Here is a 23,539-nt window from a genome sequence, read left to right on the forward strand (position 1 = left end):
CTTAACCAGGCATGGTTGCAGGTGCCTGTAATCCTAGCCATGAGAATCACTTGAACTCAGGAGGCAGAAGTTGCAGTGAGCTGAGATAGCACTACTGCACTCCGGTCTGGGGGATAGAGCAAGACTCTGTCTCAAAAAAAAAAAAAAAAAAAAATCAAGATGAATCTTCCATAACAAGGCTTATGATAGCCAGAAAGCAGTGAGTTCTAACCTAACACTGTCATTTATCTTCAATAAATAATATAAAGTCAATAAAATATAAATATCTCCAAAACGTGCATTATAAATTATGTAGTAAGAGTATAATGATAAGATGTGCATTAAAAAACTGTAAACATTATCATTCAGACTTAACTAATACAAATTTTCTATTGTTTAAGAGAGAATCATGACACCATCTATGATAGAGGATTTACTAATTAAGTTAATAGCATAAAAAGACAACAAAATAATGAATTGTAAGGAAAAACTGTTCCCAAGATCTGAAAAAAACCACATGCAAAACGACTCTCTAATGGAATACGTTCACCAAAATTGTGTCCTTTTAACATTAAGGCTGAAAATTTATAATATAGTTTTCTTTTTATATTTAAAAATAATATAGTGGAATTTATTCCAGTTGATAAATCCTTATTTAGTTATAATAATATAACACAATGGTTTTTAAACTGTGCCATACTGTTTACAATAATAGCAAGAGGTAACATTATACTACCTTTCCACAGCTACTTCAAAATAGATCAGCTTTATGTTTCATACATTAAGATCCTTTGTAAGAATTTTCTTTGGGAGAGTAGGTATTCAAAAAAAGAAAAAAAAAAAAAACCAACAGGTGATTAAGCTTAACCCAACCGATAATGGAACAAATTAATCTTCTGTACCTTTGGATGTGATAGAATGGGAAACAGACAATATCATTTATTTAATATTCTTCTCGAGAAAGCTTTAATCTGAATCTAATCAGGAAGAAATAGTCAGATAAACCCAAAAAGAGGTGTTCTAAGAAAAGCTGACCCAAAGTCTTGAAAAACATAATTGATAGATGAGTGGTAGACTATTCTAGGTAAAAGGCGACTCATGAGACATGACTGCAAATGCAATGAGTGAAGCTGGATGGGATCCTGAATCCATGTAAATAAACAACTACCAATCAGCCAAGGACATTTTTGGGGATAAGAGTGGTGATTTCAATATGGAATATATAATTAAAAGTTGTTTATTGACTCAATAATATATTTTTGATCATAATTTTTTAAAAAGAAATCTGTTTGCTTCTTTCATTTTCTGTTTGTATTTTTATTTAATTAATTATTTATTTAGGTAGGGTCATGCTCTGTCACCCAGGCTTGAATGCAATAGTGCAATCACAGCTCGCAGCAGCCTCAATCTTGTGGACTCAAGCAATCTTTCTGCCTCAGCCTCCTAAGTAGCTGGGACAATGGGTGTGTGCCACCACACCCAGCTAATTTTTATTTTTTTAATTTTTAGCAGAAACAAAGGTCTCATTGTGTTGCCCAGGCTGTTCTCAAACTCCTGACCTCAATCAATCCTCCCATCTTGGCCTCCCAAAGTAGTGGAATTACAGGCATGAACCACTACACCCAGTGTCTAAATGGCTTTCGTATTTGCATGATATTTAAGTTTACCAAATACAAAGTACAGTTGTATACTCTTCTTGATTCCAGGATATCATTCCCACCGAAAGATAAGAAAACCGAGGCATAAAAGTAATAGGTGATTTGTCCAAGTTACTGCTAGATTGTGTTACTGTCAACTTGGTTAATGTGGGTACTCCATTTCCCCGCCTTCCTTATAAGGTTCTAAGCTGGGGTTGGCTAAAAGGGAATTTTGTGTGGGATTTGGAAGGCGAAAGTGAAGCCGTGGTCTGACTCTCAGTACATCATCAGATATGGTGAAGTCCAGAGACAGAGATGTCGGCAGCTTCCACACTGTCCATTTCTCCACTTAGCATCCAGCTTGGCTTCTCGATGCTGGCAACAGCTCCAGACCCACCACAAGATGCTTGACTGCACAACCACATGTAATGGAGCTACAGCAAGGCAACAGATTTCTGTAGATCTTCCCTTTTGTGGTTCCACTTTGGTGGCTCCACGTGTTTGGTTTCTTAGATTTTCTCAAGGTCTGGCTTGTCTGCCATGCCAGGTTTCAAGCATATGTTTTAACCTTATTTCCATAAGTCTCATCACAGCTCTGGCTCTCCTGACTGAACAGTGACAAACATAACCATGCCAGTTTCCCAGGTGGGGAAGCCAGATTTCTTCTCAGCCCTCACATCCTGATTCCTATTCCAGAGCTCCTTCCAGTGGACCACAGCATCTCCTCAACCCTACAATTAATCTGTTATTATTAAAATATTTTTAAAGTATTTATTGTTGCAGCAGTGGTTGTATATTTCTTTTTTTAGTTTTATTTATTGGAACCAGCAAAGCTTCATGAGAGCAAAACATCACTGTATCTCTAAACTGATAATAAACTCTCAAGTATTTATTAGAGAGATCAAAATTTAATTTTTTATCGAAGAACTGAAAGGTCATAAAAATAGAAAGTAAAGCACATGTAAAGGTAGCTCTAGTCTAGAAAATATTTGAGCTGCAAAATGCTTTACAAATACTTGTAAGAATAGAAAATTGAAAACTAGAAAGATAAGACAATATGTCTAAAGACATCCAAATTATTAAAGACAGAAGTAGGGTTAGAAGAAACATATACTATATCTTAGAATATGTGTTTTGAGTTTATTGAATTCTAGAAATTAACTGATGAACTTCTCTTTATTTGAGGATGACCACATGGTGGGTAGTTACAAGACCAAGGTTCAAATCAGACTCTTACTCATCTTATCAGTGCCTGTGATTTGTGCAAAGTTCTATATCTCAGTTTTCTCTTGTGAAAACAAGACGTTTGGTGCATACTATGCGTGCCTCAAATATAGTTAGTTTAGTTTGTAACTTGGCTAGATTAGTTACATATCCTGAATTTTTCCAAAAATGATCTCTACAATTTAAAAGGTTAGAACACACACACACACACACACACACACACACACACACTCAGAGGGAGGGAGAGAGGGGTTTTGGGTGGGTCAGTGGGGGGAGACAGAGAGAGAGTGAGAGAGCCCAAAAGTTAGAGATAGTTAATAGCCAGTTGTTAATGACTTATAACAGGATTTGGATCCTGGATAGTTATCTAGAGTGCTATGGGTCAATGGGAACACACAGCATCCAAACTGGCCTAAGAATGAGGATGATGCTTTTATCGGGGAAATCAGTGTAGGGAGGTTTAGAGGGGAGAGGTTCCAGGATCTGTGGCAGAGTGAAGCATGCAGAACTGGACAGAGGGAGATGCAGGGCTCACAGGCAACCATAGTGAAGACTTCAACTAACCTCAAGTGGAATTTTAGATCCTGATGGGCTCTTCAGAATTGCCCTAAACTGGGGCAAGACAGTCTTTATACTTTTATATTGACTAGTCATTAGATACAAACTACCTCGAAAGAGTAATCTTGGGTGATGTGCCTTTTTTTTTTTTTTTTTTTTTTTCTGAGATGGAGTTTCTGCTCTAGTCGGCCTGACCAGAGTGCAATGGCACAATCGTGGCTCACTGCAACCTCTACCTCCCAGGTTCAAATAATTCTCCCGCCTCAGCCTCCCAAGCAGCTGGGATTACAGGCATGTGCTACCACACTCGGCTAATTTTTCTTTAACCACAAGCAGTGCCTGGAAAGGGGACTTCAGCTGCAACCTGTCAGTCAACGTTTCCTGGTGGGTGGTGGAAGAAAAAGTGCTTTAGTATTGAAGAGGGCAATGGGTTGACACATTACATCTACCACAGTAGGTATCAGGGAAAACTTTCTGGAATAAGAGAGAATCTTAAAGATTTAATATGTATTTATGTGACAAAGTTAAGTTTATGTGTTGAATAAGAATATAGCATAAACAAAGGCCTGGAGGATTTAGGGAAATGGCAAATAGTTACCAGAACATACCATTAACGAGAAGGGTCTCCAGGTGGGTAAAGTTAGGGGGAGTGTATAACAGGAATAGCTGCATAATTAGGTAGGAGCCAGGTCAAGAAGGGTCTTAGTAGTAGACTTTCACCTGAAGATATTTGAACACTGTTGAAATATATGAAGGAGGGAAAGATCAAGTTGTTTGTTAGAAAAATCATCTCAACAATAGCATGAAAGATATATTTGAGAGTATCAAGATTAGAGAGGCAGGAAGGTTCTATAATTGTCTAGGTGTTAGATGATGAGGGTCTGGATAATACTACCTCTCCAAAAGATGTATTTAATAATTTCACATTGATTACATGTTATTTCACATGCTATGTTTATCATGACACTCTTACATTATTATTTTTTCTTATTTATATTCTCTTGTGTTCCATAGATTTTGTTTTCCATCTCAGAAAATTATTTGCAGTTTCCTTAGAGGATAAAGGAAAAATATGTGTAATACATGCACACTGATAAGCTCATCTATCCATTCACAATACTTACTTTTAATTAACATGCGTCAAGAGCATGAGAAAGGAGTTTTTAGAAAACAACAAAGTTTTCTTATTTTTAAAATGTATCTAATAATACCCACCTCCAAAATAGGTTTATATGTTTGTAGTGTTAAAAATCATTTCATAGGTTATGAAAAAATATGCAAATCTTAGTGTTAACGCTTGGAACAATTGATCACAAAGAGACATGCCAATTCAGAGGGAAGAGACAGGAAAGGGGAAAAGCACACGAGGCAATGATAGACAATGCAAGCTCTAACCGGAGGCCACGGGAGCCATTACTGGGCCTAGAGAAGCAGTTCTGGGCATGCGTGATGATACAGCCCAGGAGAAAAGTTGCCAGGGCATAGCTTCCCTTTTCAGGCTTCTGTTCCATTGTTCTTTGAAACAGTGAATAACAACATCTTATAGTGTGTTCATTTTAACGAATCTTTCACCAGAGTAAGCATTATGTTTTAATGAGTTCTAAGTTCCCTTTTCATGCCAACGTGAATCGTATACTGAATTGCATGAGAAGGTAACGACTGTATTATCTACTTTCTGTTAGGTCCCTACAGGAAAGTGGCCAGAACCACTGACTTCATTTCAGCAGCATGACAGAACAGAAACTACATTGAATGAGGTAGAAGTCAAACATCCTTTTTTTAAGTCTTTCTCCCTTTGGGGGCAAAATTATATATATGAGGTTCATATATATCCATCTATCTGTATCTATCTATCTATCTATCTAGATATATGTATATACATGAACTTCAGCTTTCCTTCCCATAAAACCAAAGGTTTGGAATTAAATTGTTGCATTTCTTCTGGCTTAATACTTTTGATTCCCAAGGTTCACAGTTCTCTCAAGAGAGAAAAATGGGAGTATCAGAGTGTAGGCCTCACTCCAGCAGGGGAGACTTATTTTTTGATCATAGATCCCTATTGTATGAGTGAGAATACAAATTCACACAGATGTCAAAGAAATGAGAAATGCTCAAAGGGCAGTGGGGCACTCTAAGAGGAGGTGAGTGCTCCTTCCTCACGCAGATGCCAGAATGGCATTCACACCATACGCTCCAAAGTCTACTCCAGATGCCAACAACCCTCCTAAACCTGCCTACTCTGTCCCCCAACCCCCTCTAAGCCTCACACATATGCACATGCATATGCATGTATACACACACACACACACACACGCACACACACACACATGCACACACACAGCCACCTATGAAGAACTGAGAGACATATTGGAAAGGAACCAAAGCAAATTCTTCAGGAGCCTAGAAAAAGACTAGACTAATTATTTGCTAGTCCTATTGTCAAGCTGTCTGACATAAGCCAAGTTTCATACAGTTTCAAGTTTCAGGTCAAAACATTTACATAAGAGTACCCCTGACGTTTAACAGTGGTTTTTCATGTTATAAAGCTCTCAAAATATTGACCTCCTTGGAAACATTTCTTCTTACACTCCATTGCATTTTATAAATGTCTCTTATTTGGTTTCTTGAGCTGCCATTAAGTACACCCTTGTTTCCCCACCACCCCCTGTCATGAGACTATCAACTCTTTTAGATCTATTTCTCATTCTCTGTTGTGGTGACATCATTACTGTTTGTCGAGAAAATGATTATTACGTCTCCAAGGATCCCATCCCATACGTAATCCATTAAAATGAAATGAGATGTGCCCATGAAAAGATGCAGAATTCAAACTTCTAAAAAAAAAGTTTGTCTTGAAAAGGGAAATAAATAGCAGAAAGAGTTGAACTAGGAGATAAACACCTAGGGTGAAACAAAACACATGCATGGGTTGGATTGCTATTGTTGCAATTACTTGAAGCAATGTGCCAACCCTTGAGTACATACAATCATATTTTCAAGGCAAAGGTAGAGAAGTCACAATATTGAGAGTTAAAAATCATTGCAACTCTAATTTACAAAGTACAAAACTGAGGCACACACAATTAAGGACCTGCTAGGCATCAAGAATTGCATTAATGAATAGTGTTATAAAAGTAACTAAAATACCCTCTGTGTTCTCAGCGAATGTCAGCCAGTTTGCAGTGACCAAGTTAGTAACAAAGCTTGACTTTGACATCTGTAAGACCTGTGCCCAGCAGAATTCCAGGAACACAGAACTAACACACTAAGTATTCATGCAATGAATCTACCATATCACATTATTTCCTTAGCCATATTTGTGTGTGTGTGTATGTTTTTTTTCCTAGTAGACAAGCTTCTCATTGAAAAAGGATAATTGGAAACATGTATCATTAAGTGTATAGTTTGTCTATTTTCACATCTGCAATGATGTGTTATGTATATTGATGTCATTATGCCAATTTATTTTTGCTTTGTAGATTATTTACCAAAAAAAAAAAAAACCGTCTAAATCATGCCTCATCATCGTTTATGTAAATAATTCAAAAACATAAAATTTACTCTTTTCATCTTCAAGATAATTTGAAAAATACTAATTCAAGAAAGGTCGTCAAAGAAAGTAGAACTAGAAAAATCTGGCCAGGTACAGTGGCTCACGCCTGTAATCCCAGCGCTTTGGGAGGCTGAAGCGAGTGGATCATGAGGTCAGGATTCAAGACCAGACTGGCCAATATGGTGAAACCCCATCTCTACTAAAAATACAAAAATTAGCTGGGCCTGGTGGTGCATGCCTGTAGTCCCAGCTACTTGGGAGACTAAGGCAGGAGAATCACTTGAACCCGGGAGGCGGAGGTTGCAGTGAGATGAGATCATGCCACTGTACTCTAGCCTGGGTGACAGAGCAAGACTCCATCTCAAAAAAAAAAAAAAAGAGTAAAAAGAAAAGAAAACCTTTTTTTTAGAATGAAGAAATTATTTAAGCCAATGAATTTGAGTATACAATTCTTATAGCTTTATATATATGAATTCACTGCAACTTCATAACAGTATGCTTGACTTAATTCATCATCCTCTAAATTTTGAGCCAATATCAAAGATAGTCAGCCTATGAAAACTGAAATTTAAAGCTTTGAAAAAGTCTTTAAAGAATTTTTTGTATCTTTTTGTAATAGCTCGAGACAAAAAAGCCTGATGTTCATTTTGAAGGATGATTTTCATTTCTTTTTTAACATTTTCCCACTACAGTTATTAAGTGGCTAGGTCAAAGGAAATCGAGCACTACACTGTAACATGACTTACCTATAGTTTTGCTTTTCATTTCCTACGTGGAATCTGTCATACTGTGCATAGGCCCAGTTCCCTTCCCAGTCCATTAACTCAACTCTTAGCATGTACTGCCTCTGATTGGTAATGGCAAAAATAAACTCATTCCCCAGCCAATATTCACCGGAGGGATTTCCAAAACCCTGGGAAAGAATATAGAGATGCAGTTGTTACTCTTCTCATGTTCAGCATTTAACTCTTTTATAATTAATGATTGAAAATTATTTAAAAGGTTTTTTACATTTTATACTTTTTTTCTCCAATGATTGACATTCATCAAAGCTTCTAATTCTTACTTTGTACAATAAAACCTCTGTTATTCAAATATGTGTGGATGAGACATTTTGTGTAAAATAAATCTAGTTAATAACTTTAACTAGAAAACAATTCTCAATTCAAGGTTTGCTTTTGAAAATGTTTCTAAATTACTAGTTAACAAAATATTTTGAATAGAGTTTAAATGTTTTTCGATGGACACTATGAGGGTGATATTAGACAAGTTATTTAACAATATTATTTTTACTATTACTATTCACAAATGCAATTATGCTCCTACAATAACTTTATATCAAGGTTGGTGAAAAAGTAATTGCAGTTTTTGCCATTACTTTCAATGGTAAAAACCACAATTACTTTTGAATCAAACTAATAGATTACTAGAACCATGACTTTTGGAGCTTTAACTTTCTTATTTTTAAATATTAATAAGCAACCCTGTAAACCCATGACTGTAATCATTTACAAAGCTGCACTGGCATTGGAATTCTGAGGCAGAACGCTGATTTGTAAGAGCTTCTGCGTGAACCTAGCTGACTGCTTGGCTTCTGAATGTCAAAATGACTCTATTGTTCTCTTTTGGGGAAGTCAAGGTTGTTAAGTATTCAAAATACTTTCTTTGTGGAGAGAAAAAAAATGGTCCTAAAGAAAGCCAACTCTAAATGTTGGAGATGTTAGTGATAGGAAAATAAAGAACTTTCTGGCATTTTAGCTTTGGGGTATTCACAATTGCCTCAGAAAATACCCATTGGCAATACTTGAAATTCAATGTAATTCTTGATCTATATATTTGTTTCACTGGCCATATTGTGAGCTCCCTAGGATAGAAGCTGTGTTGTATTTGTGAATTCCCAAAAACCAGTGAAGAGCTGACATGCACTGAGCATTCCATTAGGATTCATTAAAATTCAAAAAAAAAAAAAAAAAAGGTAGAAAGAAAAGAAAAGAGGAAAGATACAAGAAAGGAAGAGAAAGGGAGGTAAGGAGGAAGAAAAACAAAATATTACAGCATTTTGCAAAAACACGTGGAAAAGTAACCTTAAAGCACAATTCTTGTTGTAGACAATATAGTTGAGCCTTGGGGAAATGTTTCTTAAAGTGACCAACCGAATCACTTGTGCACCACCTCCTCTGCCAACTGAGTTACTTACCAAAGGCCCAAGGTGTTTGGTACCAAACCTATTTATGCCAGTTCAGTTATTGCAATATTTATAAAATGTTACATAAATAAATTAAATATTAGTGGAAAAAGACAGTTTAACTTTTTATAACTATCTGGTTTTGCTCAATGGGAGCAAATTACTAAAAAGCTTTTTGAATTAGGTATTGTTGAAACTCGACTGGGAAAAATAAAAAAAAATTTAAAGAATTTTTAACATATTGCTTTGCATGTGTCTTTATGTACTCTTCTATTTAAAAAAAAAAAACTGAAACTAGAGATTGGATGCATTCCACTATGGGAAAGTTTCAGGAAATAACCGATGACACAGAATTCCGGGCTTTGGCCCCTATAGTTTTTTTGTTGTTGTTGTTTGTTTGTTTGTTTTTTTAAATTATTGGGTAAATGAATGTATATTGTTATATTTAAAGTTAAAATTAACTTATATGTACACTTTTAAAGTTATTCCCCAATTTAACTAAGTTTATCGATTAGCTAAATATGCTTGGTCCAGACTGCATTGAGTATTTAGTCCTCTGAAGACCATCTACCCATAGCTCAGAGCAAAGATATAAGACCCGTTGAAGTTACTCCATTAGCTCTTTGCTTCTCTGTTCCTAAGATGCTCAAGTCACACTTCGTGAAAGTTTCACAGTGGCAGGAAATATTAGAGCAATTTCTGGTGTGGTAAGAATTTTACACATTTCTTCTGGCAGCTGATGTTACCTACTAAGGAGAAGATCAAAGCTTACCTTCTCCAAAGCATAAACAAAACAAAGTTACAGGAGGCTGAAAGTCAAAGAATTAGTACTTTCTCAATTGTAGCAGCCCCTGGGAAGAAAGAGAAGACCAGTGGGATTTTCCTTGCATTTTTTTGCAGCTTAGACATGTCAAAACTCTCCCTCTAGACAGTTGATGATTCCCTTTTCTGTGCAGTCATTGAAAAGGGATTCAACAATTATACTCAATGTGAATAAAGAGGCTGGGAATGATGAAGTGTTAAGTTTTGGGTCACATATTTCCATGCTGTTGAAAGCGTTGTGTGGATAAAACTCTCCAGCTTCCCCAGGGAAACATGCAGTGATTTTGGGTGAGCTGTAGAAATGAACGAGCAAGAGCGACATTCCTACAAAAGCCTCCATTCCTGTCTCCACATACAGGCCTGTACTTCCCTTTAAATGGAAATAAATATCGCTTCCAAAAGAGTTTGCATTTTTATCTTTCAGGAAGAAATGACTAAAAAGAAAACAGTATAATTTGCATTTAGAAACTAACATTTATTTTAATCCCCTTCCCAAAAAACTGTCCAAGCACACTCTATTATGAGAGCAAAATGTTAGGGCATAATGAATCAAAATGGCTGCAGAATAGGGAGGAAACCTTCTAATAGCCAAGTGCAGTGATCCAGAAACAACTGTTTCATCATTAAGATGAAAAATACGTGAAAGAAGGGGAATTGGGTTCCCACATTAGTAAACTGTCTTTTGGATAGTTTATCAGGGGTGACCACAGATCTGATATGTGGCACAAAGGCTTGGCTTGGATGAAATAACCTCTACCCCTTATCTCCAGCTCCAGATTAAAGCCTTGATCTGCCACATATTTGCTGTAGAACTATAAACTTTGTTTCCGAGCCTCAGTTTCTCTATCTACAAAACAGGGATTACAGATGTTATATGTAAAATTTCAATGCCACAAAAGAAATAGCACTTGAATATAAATTTTCTCGGCAAGGCAATTTACTTCTATAAACGATTGCATCTCATAGATAGAGCAATGGTGAGTGCCACCTGAACAGGGGAGGAGAAGAGGTTCTTATCCCTGATGCAGCCCCTAGTGCTGTGTTGTTCCCCTATTGGCTAGGATTAGACCACACAGTCTAAGCCAATGCTGACTGGCTATTTAAAAGAGAGCAGGTATATGAGCCAGAGTGGTGGGGTGAATGGTTTGGAGGGAAAACATGGTTGTGGAACAGGTAACTAAAGGTGACTCAGGTCAGGGCAAGTGACCAGGGGTGACTCAGTTCAAAGCAGGTGACCAGGATGAGTCAGGACAGAGCAGATGACCAGGATGAGTCAGAATGGAGCAGGGGACCAGGGGAACAGATGTGAACTACAGATTAGAACTGGTGGAAAAGGTTGTTTACTGAAACTATGAGGAAGTTAAACTTTAAAATGGAGGACAAAGAACTGAATATACTGATATACTGATTCTTTGAAGAGAGGTTTAGAACTCATTGTATCCAACACAGACATCATTTTCTTATACAAGGTTTTCAGAAAAAAATTAAATAATATGCTTGAAGCACTTAACTAAGCACTGATACACAGAAAGAACTTAAAAATCTAGCTGTTGTTATAGTTAAAATATATGTCACAATACATAGTAATTTTCTGGTTAATTGCTTCTATTCCATGAGACTGTGAGCCATACGTAGGGAAGCAAGGTCCTTTCTATTTTGTATAAGAAAAGGAAAAAGAACAATCTAGGTCTTGTCTTGGCCTAAAAATTAATAAAGGCATACTTAAATAATTATTTAAAAGGCTCTCAGAGGACTAAGGTATTATATTAAATTGAGAGTTGGTTTATACAAATGAGTATTATCATTTTAATCCAAAAAGTTAATTGTTAAATATGACATTACAACCAACTGATTGCAATTGGGACTAAACTATAGTACTAATGAAAGCACAGACTACATTTTTATTCTTACCTCTGCTTCCAAGTACTAAAGCATGTTTCTTTCATACTCAGTGCTCCCTTGGTGCTATTTCTTTCAATCCCTCTCTTTCCATATCTCAAGAGTTTTAGGAGGTACAAGAGGTAATTTTCATGCTCTTACACCATACTAATAAGTTAATAGTTGTGGCAATTGCTTTCAACCAGGAATGCATATCAAAAACAACTCGGGGTCTTTAAAAAATATAGATGATTAGGTCCCCCATGAAGATTCTGAATTCAGTATGTCTGGTGCCGGCTCAGAGAGCTATACATTTAAAAGTTTGCACATGTAAGTCTGCTATGAACCAAAGATAGAGATCCACATAAATATGATGTGGAATAGATATTCCAAGTACAAACTTAAAAGAATAATCAAATCGAACCATGTGAGTGGTACACAGGGAAAATGCAGGAGTAAAATCCTGTCTTCCTACTGAAGTCCATATGGGGAGGCAAATTTTGATTACGTGTGTGTGACTGTCCTTCAAAAATGCATATTCATGCCTAAAAGACAGAGTCAGCCAATGCATATGCTCCGAAATAGGTTTACACATTATGGCACAAAGCAGTTTGCCAGAGGTCCTTATTTTACCCCCAATAGCCTGTAACTTCTATGAAAATAAAAATGAAAGTATATACATAATTTGTGCTAACATTGAAAAAACAACAATGAATGAATAAACAGTTACAATTTCCTCTTTTTCATGCATAAAATCTAAGGATACTATGTCATGTACTTTCGTAAAAGCAATGTCTAATGATGTCAATCACAATCAACTGAAAGATTTTGGTTTACTGACTCACCTACATTGTTAATTGATTTTATTCCTTCTCTAGTTTTCTAATAAGAGGATAAAAAAGACTGAAATTTAATCTGAACTAATGCTGACTTAAAATCAGCCTTAAAAGGCACATCTTACTCAAAAAATACATGCAGAGGAACGACCTTTATTAGTTGTTGCCAAAACCTGCAGAAATGTTCAATTCTGGTTTGTGCTTTTCCAAGTTAATAAAATAATTGTCTCTGGTACTTTGTTTTGTCTGATAATGCTCACAGGAAGTGCTGACTTTTTATAGATGAAGCAAAATTGAAACCAGACACAGTCCATGTATTCCATGGGTTTCATCTTTTTTTCATACAAATTATTTTTTGTTAAAAAAAAATAAGACATAGCTGTGGCTTTCCAAAGGCACTTTCGTATGCAGTTAAATTGTACATCTCTTTTAACTGCTGAGACACTCAACCTAAGAAAGACTGAAACAATGTTTTATTTAAAAATTTTTAATTTCTTATGCATTTTTCTCTTTTTAATGTGAAGATGTGAAAATATTATTGAAAATGTGCCCTCAACTTCTTTCCAGAAACAAAGAACTCCCAGAAGTTATGGTGCTCAGACTAAAATTTTTGAATGAATAGGAAGCTCTGTTTATGGGGGTAATTGTTCTCAAAATAAAGCAAGTTTGTCTCTAGGTCATTAGTCATTGCCTACTACAGTATTAAGTTAGGCCATTTAGGGTACTATTTGGAACTCCTAGCTTCACTGAGCTTTATATGCAAAAGTACTGCTGATAAGTGTTATTGCTGGAGGCCACTAAATGGTATCCTTATGACTTGAAGGAGTTAATGTCTTCCCTAAGTGCCTCACTAAAAAGCCCACTCCAGACTTTTTCTTTCAGGCAAACATCTTTACAAATCCATAAACCAGATTTTGCTGAATCTCCTCTTGAGGAAGGTTAAGTGAAAGCTAAGCTTAGGTAAGAGACTTGCCGGCTTAAAGCCAATGTCAAGAATCCAAAAATTGATAAACTTTTCATATTGACAGAGGTTTAAAAATAATAATAATATGTAACATAGATTTGTAATTACAAGCGTTGATAACTTTAACACATTGTTACGGAAATCTTATGAAGCAAGAGGAAGCCCATACATATCAATCAGAATGAAGGGAAAAAGAGAGGAAAGGCAGAAAGGAAAGAAAAAGAAAACTTTATTTCTGCATTCACTGCCCAAGGAATAAATGTAGCATCCTAATGTATATAATAGTAGATTGGTAAGACTGGAGAAGAGTTGGGGCATGTCAAGTTCTTGTTCTCCCAAAGGATGTACACCCTTAGCTGAAGAAGTGAGCAGGCAGTTCTATGGATGCAGGAAATAGAAGTAGGTGTGACCGGTAAGAACTGGCATAAGGAGTCTATATCCATTCCTGATAGAGTCATGTTATTTTGTCTTTAGGTGAAAGAAAAACTCTAGAGAAAGAACCAAAACATTTTCTACCATGTGTTTTAACCATGTTGTAACATATGATGAATATTTTCAATTAAAAAAAATCTGCAGCCTCATTTTTAGCCAGAGTGTTTAAAAATTTTGGAGCTTATCTCATTTTTTGATCATGTGAAATTGATACTCATCTGATAAATGTTTCAAGTTTGAATAAAGCATGACAGTCTTTCTTATTTTAAAAGGGGGGAGGGGTAAACTCCATAAAACACAATGATTAAAGAATCTCAGTCTTGTTCCAATAATAAAAAAAAGAATTGCTTAGAAATTGATATATTTGGTAAATACTTACAAGACATGAATTGATTCCATACTTAACAAGTCAGTATTTCTTACTTAACATGCCTAGCTTGCCAAGGTAGCAGATGTTTATAGTTAAGAATTCACTATTTTGGCTGGGCGCAGTGGCTCACGCCTCTAATCCCAGCACTTTGGGAGGCCAAGGCGGGTGGATCATGTGGTCAGGAGTTCGAGACAAGCCTGACCAACATGTTGAAACCATCTCTATTAAAAATACAAAAATTAGCTGGGCATGGTGGCACATGCCTGTAATCCCAGCTACTCAGGAGGCTGAGGCAGGAGAATTTCCTGAACCTGGGAGGCGGAGGTTGCAGTGAGCCAAGATCCTGCCACTGCACTCCAGCCTGGGCAACAGAGTGAGACTTCGTCTTAAAAAAAAAAAAAAAAAAAAGTTTCAAGTTTGAATAAAGCATGATAGTCTTTCTTATTTTAAAAGGGGGAAGGGGTAAACTCCATAAAACACGATGATTAAAGAATCTCAGTCTTGTTCCAATAATAAAAAAAGAATTGCTTAGAAATTGATATATTTGGTAAATACTTACAAGACATGAATTGATTCCATATTTAACAAGTCAGTATCTCTTACTTAACATGCCTAGCTTGCCAAGGTAGCAGATGTTTACAGTTAAGAATTCACCATTTTGGCAAGTCACCATTTTGGAAAGTCACCTTGATGACAACTTTGTATTTATTTTTCTGTTATCATTAATTTTAATAATAATGCATTTCACATTAGCCTGAGTCTATCTATAGTCTCATTTTCAGATGACTTCTTCACCTCACATTTTAGTGGTGAAAATAATAATGAGTAAAGATAGTTTGCAAAACAGTATTTTTGGCATAGTTAAGTGAAATTTTTGCTGTTTTTGATGTTTTCATCTTGGATAATAAAAATTACTACTACACACTGAAAATTCAGTGTGCCTAAGTGCTTTACTTATATTATTTCTAATTTTCAAAACATCCCTGTAAGGCAGATGAGATAGTATCATTGTCCTATTTTAATGAATGAGAAAGCTAAGGTGAGGGTTAAGTGATTTACTAAAAATCGCTCCTCTTGTAAATGGCAGAGTGAAGACTAAAATTGTTAATATGAACATAATTCAAAGTCTTTTTTTTCAAATGTAGATAATCTTTTATCCCTCATATAGTTTTAAAATCACGTCAGCAGAAGAGGCCTTCAAATCTAACCTAACATCCCGATTCTACATGCCAATCCCGAAAGATGATGCTCTACCTTCAATTTTCGCTGACGATGGAGAGGGCGTACACTTAATAGGCAGTCCATTTGGTGTTAGAATTAACCATTGGAGAGTTTTCTTCATACTTGGTTAAATTTTGCCTTGGTGGAATACTCCTCCATTTATTATTGCACTCCCCTCTCTGGCAGTGTTCAAATGCACATTCTAATTCAGTAAATCTGGGCCAGAGCTTGAGATTCGTGTTTCTAATAAGTTCCCACGGGATGAAAATACTGCTGGTCCCTGGACCACATTTTAAGAAGCAGACTCTAGTAACCTATCTCTGTCCAGTTAGCTAAAATAGCTATCAGGTTTATGCCTAATTGTTTTCTTCTTCAGGTGTTCACCTGTTCCAGATGTAATTTCCAAATTCCTCCAACCTGTTTGTATCTCCTAGGATAACTTCACTTGTTTGAAAACCCCTAGAATTGAAACTATATTTTTGATGTAACTAGATCATGGCAGATACCAGTGAGTTCTGCATTTTTTCTGCCCCCCTCCAAACTACTAGTAATGTAAACTGAGTACATTAATCTTTTTTAATACAAAATGAGCTCAGAGCCAAATAAATCTCTCTTTCAAATACTAGGTCCTTAAGGCAATTTGTCACCCTTACCCTATTTTCTCACAGTTGATTTAGGTATTTTTTTTTTATCTAGATGAAATATTTTATAATCATCTCTGTAGAATTATATCTTGCTGGCTTCAGCCTACCTTTCCATCTTGAGTTTATGGTATAACAAAGACATCAGGAATCCAACTTTGTATAAATCCAAACTTTTTAAATATGCTTTCAGACTGTTCAACTGAGCATCTGATAAAAATGGAGATGCAGTAACACCCCTAGAAACCTCCTTTCATTCATCAAAGCCCATTGTTTACTGTCATTGGACCAACCATGAGCCTATTAATGGGTGAACTCTGATTCAAATCAACCATAATTTTCACAACTGTCTACAGGAATATCAAGACAGAACCTAGGCTTTTATAGCATTTCTACCACCTTTCCCTCTACTTGGTGAGAGAAAATTTGTCAAAAAGTCAAGATGAGAATTATCTCAAAGTTTTAGATGCAAAAGAATGAGAATCCATAAATATAGATTCACCTGCATTACTACACATTTACATTCTGTCAGCAGATTTTAATAGTTAATTTTGTAGGCACTGACTATGTGATTACTGGATTTTTGATTATTTCAATCCTTGTTCATCTCTGTTTCTTTTAAAAATTGGCATCGTGTTAGCTAATAGGCCTTTATTAAAAATTAGATAAGAAATTACATATAGGTCTGACATATTTGGCATTAAAAAAGAGCTGTGATGATGATGATGATGATGATGATGATGATGATGATGATATCTGTCTGCTGTTATTTTGCAGACCCCAGTGAATGAGCATGGCTCATAGTTCATATCTTTGTGTACTCCTCATGCCTTAAATCTGGACTTCCCTTATGACCAGCCATAACCAACAGAATGCAATGGAAGTAACACTGTTTCATTTCTGGATCTAATAAAACTAAAAAAGGCTGGAAGCCTCTGCTGTCTTTGGAGAATGATAAGTGCTACATAAGAAGTCTGACAACCCTGGGTCACTTTACTGAAAGAAGCTTAGCCTAGCGACATGGAAAGGTCACATGGAGGAGCTTCCAGTCAACAGCCAGCAACAATTAGCCAGCCATGTGGGTGAGGCCATTGCTATTATCCATCCTGTTCCATAACCTGTAACCCTGCCCAACTCCCTTGGTCAGGCTCACATGTCCAGTGAAGGTCTGAATGCTAGCTTCCCCCACTCTCATTCGACTAGGAACAAATCCAGACAATACACAACAGTTCACCAAATAATTTCACTGATACGTTTTTCTTTCTGATGCACACATGGAAATCATTTACTGGAAATGATTTATGAGTGTTTTGTGTCTAATGAAAGAAATGTCACTAATATATCATTTTATTTCAAAAATAACTCAAAACCACCTAAAATTACAAAGATTCATCATATAGTATGGAGAAGATAACTTCAAGATAAAACACCAAAAAGCACCGTAAATTCTTCCGTCTTACCATTTTATAGTCTCTCCAGCCTCTTTGGAAATCTATACTTCCATCTTCACGATGTTGTATTACAGTCCAGCCTCCCCCATTGACATCCATATTGCAAAATACCTGACAAATGGAAACCAAAGTCAAGTAAAAATTACCTCTACCTTAAAAAACATATGTCCTACATGTTTCAAAATAGAAATAAGGTGAGCAGGTCTATAGATTAAAAAATAAACTGAAATTACTATATTGAACAATGTTAATTTAGATACCTTATTGATTATTTCTTCCTATGGTTCATATTTGAGTTTTTTCTGATTAAATTCCATCAATGATGAATAAATAAATTACTTGCACAAATTTTTATTAGCTAAAACTTAAGAGTCTTTGTTTCAGACTATAAGAGATTTTTTTAAATCTTTGTTTTAAATGGAAATAAGCATTTGCGTATGTTCAAAGTTTTGGAAATACTACTAAATTTCCCAAGTTATAGACCATTTGATTGCCAAAACACAAGACTCAGAATTTCAAAATTTTAAATTCATTGAAATGAGAATACAATAAGAAGAAACAAAATTGTTAAAATATCATGTTTTAACTATTACATATATTCATTGCATATCAATTCTTATGTATGTACATGTTATAGATGTTATCCTTGATTATTCAGTATTACATTAGAGACAGTATTTGTGGCATAGCCTATGGAGAATATATTATTTGCTTGTATTTTAGTCATGAACAATAACAGAAGAACATGACATACTGTATCTCTTTGGATGGTGACAAGCATTTCTTTCCCTTGTGGAAAATTTATACAAATCTTACAAAGACTTATGCTCATCTTAATTATTCAAAATACAATGGTATTTATTTAGAAGTCGACTCATTTACCCCAGAGTCTTCCCAAGAAGACAGACATATCTGTAATGGAATTATCTTCAGAGAACAATCACTGTAGTTGATGTACCGTGAATGTGGCAGCTTGATTATTCAACAGGGACTATGGGGAACACTATTCCATCAACAACTGAATACTAAAGCACGTTGAAGGCTGACTAAAGGTGGGATATGATGCAGCAGCAGCAAGCAAGCAATGTGGACACAGAGCTAAGCTTTGATTAGAGGGAAAACCTCAAGTGTTTCCCCTGAGGCACTGCAATTCTAACACAAGTAACAAAAAGGGTATAAAAACAGTGGCAAGAAATGTCACTCAAAGGACAAACTGTCCATGTACTTCCTCAGAGTGAAAGGGTATAAGATATACATGCCTATTTGTGAGCATATGATATAGAACAACTGTCCTTTCAAGGTCTCTCTCCCTACTTTGACAACATCTGTATGTCTTCATTAGCCCTAGGAATTGACTCACCTCTAAGACTGTGCATTTTAAATTTTGATTCCTTTCCCAATGCTACCCACCACCATTAATTATTTAACTCTTCTGTACCTGCTCTTCGTCCTCAAATAACCTCTAGCTAGTCTTTCATCTTCCTTAATTAATTCATTTATTCACTTATTTTTTTTTTACTTAATGAGCATTCTTGGGAATCAGTTTCCAATTACAACTAGGGGTATTATAAATAAAATGTGGGTCAGGTACTCAAAACATCTCAAAGTTTCAATAGTGACTGATTTCACAGGATTAAGGGACCAAATTCACAATTTTCAGCTCTAATACCTGAAGAATCACGGAGACAATAATCTAAATGAGAAATTCAAGAAAGAGAACATGAGCAAAGAAAATGATCATACTTTTTGACATCTTAGTCTTTGAGGTAGTAAAGACATCCAAAGAAAAAAGTTTATTTGGCAGTTCGAGATGATCTAGACCAAGGATAAAAATATGAATAAGAGCATAAGTAAGAAAGGAATTGCTATTAACAATGACATGCTTGTTAAGGACCATATAATATCAATACCTTACATGCGTTTTCTAACTTATTCTCACCATACCCCTATGTAGGACGTAGGTATGATTATTATCTCCATTTTACAGATTGAAAAATGCTGAGGTTTAGAGTAGTTCAGTAACTTACCAGTGATTATACCCAAGAAAAAACTCTGGATCTGGGATTTAAAGTTGATTTGAACTGGATTCATAATTGAACTCTATATATACCTAATTCAAAATTATTGGGAATGATCTGCTTAAAAGCATTTGTTGATAGCCTGAAAACAAATGCAATTACTTAAACAAGTAAAGAGAAAGGCAGAAACAGATGTGTGTGGCAGGGAGTGAGAAGGGCCAAAGAATGGGCTTTGGTGAACACCTGAGAAAGACAGAATACATCAGGAACCTTTAGGTAGGCAGGAATTTCTTTTGATTTACTGCTATCCCCAGTACCTTGAGGTGTGCCTAGCCTATAGCAGGTACTAAATGAATATTTGTTAAGTAAATAGAGATGTAATAGGAGAGATAAAATAAGAAAACGTGATTAATGGAATGCAAAGAAAGGGATGGATTTAGAGTTGGAGAGGTCATAATTAAATGTTTCAGAGAAGTGAAAATAAAACAAAGAACTGATTAAGAAAATATACACTTCAATTTGAATGAAGGAGCCTTTAGTGACCTTGGTGAGAGAGAATGCAGGATTGGAATAAAATCAGATGACATCGTTTCAAGAGGGCATAGGTGGTGATTCAAGAGAATTGGTCAAAGTGGAGGTTTACTGGTAAAATTTAAATAATAAAAAAAAAGAAAGTGAAAATATCAAGGAAATATTTTGCTAGAAGCAGCTAATGTCACTAGTTTCTCAACTGAATGCTTATCATGCCCTGACTTCTTAATTCAGAATGAATGTTTTTAATCCATTTTTTAAAAAAATTTTTAATGGACACTGATTGCCTAAAGTTTGCCAAGTTGCGTTTGCAAAGCTGTAAAGTCTACTTATGTACCTAGGGAAAATAATCACTACATTTATAAATGTAGAGTGCATAGAAGAAACTATACTGTACAGTTTTTAAATTAATATTACCTACATTATTAAAACTCTATGCAGTTAGTTTTTAAATCACCCACAATTTTTTGAAAAAGACAACTTTCCTTCTAAACAGAGGCATCCAGTGACTTGTAAATGTTCAGATGTGCTGAGACTGCTTCTTAAATAAAGACCTAGAGAAAAAACCATTGGGAAATAGAAGTTACCCAGGCAGATTATAAAGCTGGAAGCTGAGGGGCAGAAAGGCTAAGGGGTTCCAGGCGTCCCCAAACTACGGCCCACGGGCTGCATGCGGCCCCCTAAGGCCATTTATCTGGCCTCCCACCACACTTCAGGAAGGGGCGCCTCTTTCATTGGTGGCCAATGAGAGGAGCACAGTATGTGGCAGCCCTCCAACGGTCTGAGGGACAGTGAACTGGCCCCCTGTGTAAAAAGTTTGGGGACGCCTGGTAGATACATGCTTCCCAATTCTTACGAAGACTTAATAACATCAATGATAACAGCTGCTCTTTGTGCTATCTAGGCACAATGGAGCTGAATGACACCTTGGGTAACAGCACAGACTTGAACACTACATTGCCTGGATTTAAAACCTACCTCTGCTCTCTCTGCCAACCACTTAGATATTTTCTAAGAATTTGATGAGTTAATGCATATAGAATTTTGAGAATGGTGTTTGGCATTTAATAAGCATTGTCACTACTCCTGTCTCTTACATGTATTACTGATGACATGATACATGTTTATGTTATGCATTATACACTGTATATAATGTAATATTTAATATGTATAATTTAAATTTAATACACTATAGTTATATAACTGCATACAAATTTTACAATTTAATATAAATAATCTAAAATATACAAAACCAAAACATGTAGAAGTTCAATAAATTGTCCTTATAATTATGATTTCTAGGTGCTAGTTATTAAATATTGGCATCACTAATCATTGAGAATGCTACCTTTCTATATGTATTATGTATATACATGTATACACACATACACATACGTATATGTATATTTAAGAAGTTGGACCTACTCTAGCAAAGACAAAAGCCTATTGTTTTTAGTCAGAAAAAAAAAAAAAGCCTATGCTTAACAGATGAGGGAAATTCAAAAAAAATAGATGGTAGGTTTTAGAAAGATTTGAGACATGAAAGGCTTGAAAGTTCATTTGCCAGTATTGTGTGGTCTGTGCTATCTGGCAGTGTCCTTCCTGTGGACAAGACCCTGCTAAATTAACTATGCCTATTGCATTTATCAATCATATGACTTGGGCTTAACTCTATCCAAGAAAAGATTGAACTGGCTCCTGTCCCAGGCAAGGTCAAAGCTTTCAAACATTAAACACCTTTAACATAATACAGAGGCTTAAACCCAAACAAAAAGGGAAATTTGATTCACATAGTTTTTATGCTTTTATGTTGCATAGAAGTTGGAATGATTAGACTTGTGAGTGTTAATTATTTTTCCGTAACCATAAATGAAAAGGGCTTAACCCATTTGGTATAATACTTTTCCAAGAATTAGAGGAATTATGAATTCAGAATCAAATTTTTAATATTTTACAATAAGTACAGTAATGATTAAATGGTTTGTTTTTTGGATGAAACTAGGCACTTGGTTTTGGAAACATAAAATGAAAGGAAAAGTCCTGTTTCTACTACTACTATACATTGAAGGGAATTCAGAAAGGAAAATAAACACAAGTCATTAATAATATAAAAGCAGAAAGTAAATATGGAAACTACCTTATCTAATTTTCTATCTGCTTGAATAATTAGTTTTAGGAAACCATCTTTGGCTTCCACATTTGAAAAGAAAAGATAACACTTCTCTAATTTTCACAGACTTTTTTTTTTTTGGCATGGAACAACATCAGTTGGAACAATTAATGGTATTACAATCCTGTTATACTTGCAACTCTCACACTGACTATAAGATGAATAGTTTCTGTTAATAATTTTGTCCCTTTTCTTTAATAAACCTATTTTAATTATTGGTGCATACCATGCATAGTTGACTCTTTTGACTCTGTGTAGGTTGCCATGAGTTTCTTACCCTTGCCAAAACTTCTGAAAACATAATGAGCAATGTTTTGGCTAAGCATATACAGGGGTAGAACCAAACTTCCTATCTACAATGCACAGTCTATATAGAAGGGTGAAAGCCCTAAAGATGAATTTTGGTAGCACTTTCTATAGGATTAAGAGAATGCATTATTTCAAGATGGAAGAAACTGAGATTACAGGATGGTGAGAATAAGGTGAGTTACAATGAGAACATGAATCAACTTACCTAATTTTCTAAATTTTCTAAAAATAAGCCTTTGCCTGTGTAGCTCTCATGTCACACATGCATTTACCATGCAATGGGGCAACAGGTTCATATTCAAAATTATGAATGATACAATTTCCATTATCATTAATATAAATAATGATCCTGCTTAACCCTCTGATTAAAAAAGGTGTATTCTAAAATTAGATTCCTTTTTTCAAAATCAGTGTTAAATATCTGCTAATAATTTGTTTTGGGCAGGTTATTTTTCCAAAATAGGAATAATGGGAATAATGTGTAATGGGAGTATCTATCTCATAGGGTTGTTGAAAAGTGCAAATGAAGGACTGTGTGTGTGTGTGTGTGTGTGTGTGTGTGTATATATATATATATATATATATATATACATATATATAAACAACTCTATGAGATAGATACACATACACACACACACATATGTATATGCCGTGTGTGTGTGTGCGTGTGTGTGTGTGTGTGCGCGCTTAGAGGATGACTGGCAAACTAAATGCTCAATACATTTGAGCTATTGTGTTAATCAGCCTCTAAATTATTTTT

At 35.5% G+C, this 23,539-nt stretch overlaps 1 protein-coding gene across 5 annotated transcripts in view; it reads right to left on the reverse strand.

Annotated features, from left to right (window-relative positions):
• Positions 1 to 23,539, reverse strand: part of ANGPT1 (angiopoietin 1) — a 431,361-nt gene that overhangs the window by 216,442 nt on the left and 191,380 nt on the right. For all 5 annotated transcript variants that reach the window (XM_074387042.1, XM_074387043.1, XM_074387041.1 and 2 more), the window contains exons 6-7: positions 17,761 to 17,862; positions 7,698 to 7,864 (exon numbers count right to left, since the gene is read on the reverse strand). In XM_074387042.1, coding sequence (XP_074243143.1) covers positions 7,698 to 7,864; positions 17,761 to 17,862 — 269 coding nt within the window. The remainder of the gene's footprint in view (positions 1 to 7,697; positions 7,865 to 17,760; positions 17,863 to 23,539) is intronic.

Source organism: Saimiri boliviensis, chromosome 15, assembly GCF_048565385.1.
Source record: "Saimiri boliviensis isolate mSaiBol1 chromosome 15, mSaiBol1.pri, whole genome shotgun sequence".
In the NCBI taxonomy this organism is placed as follows: Eukaryota; Metazoa; Chordata; class Mammalia; order Primates; family Cebidae; genus Saimiri; species Saimiri boliviensis.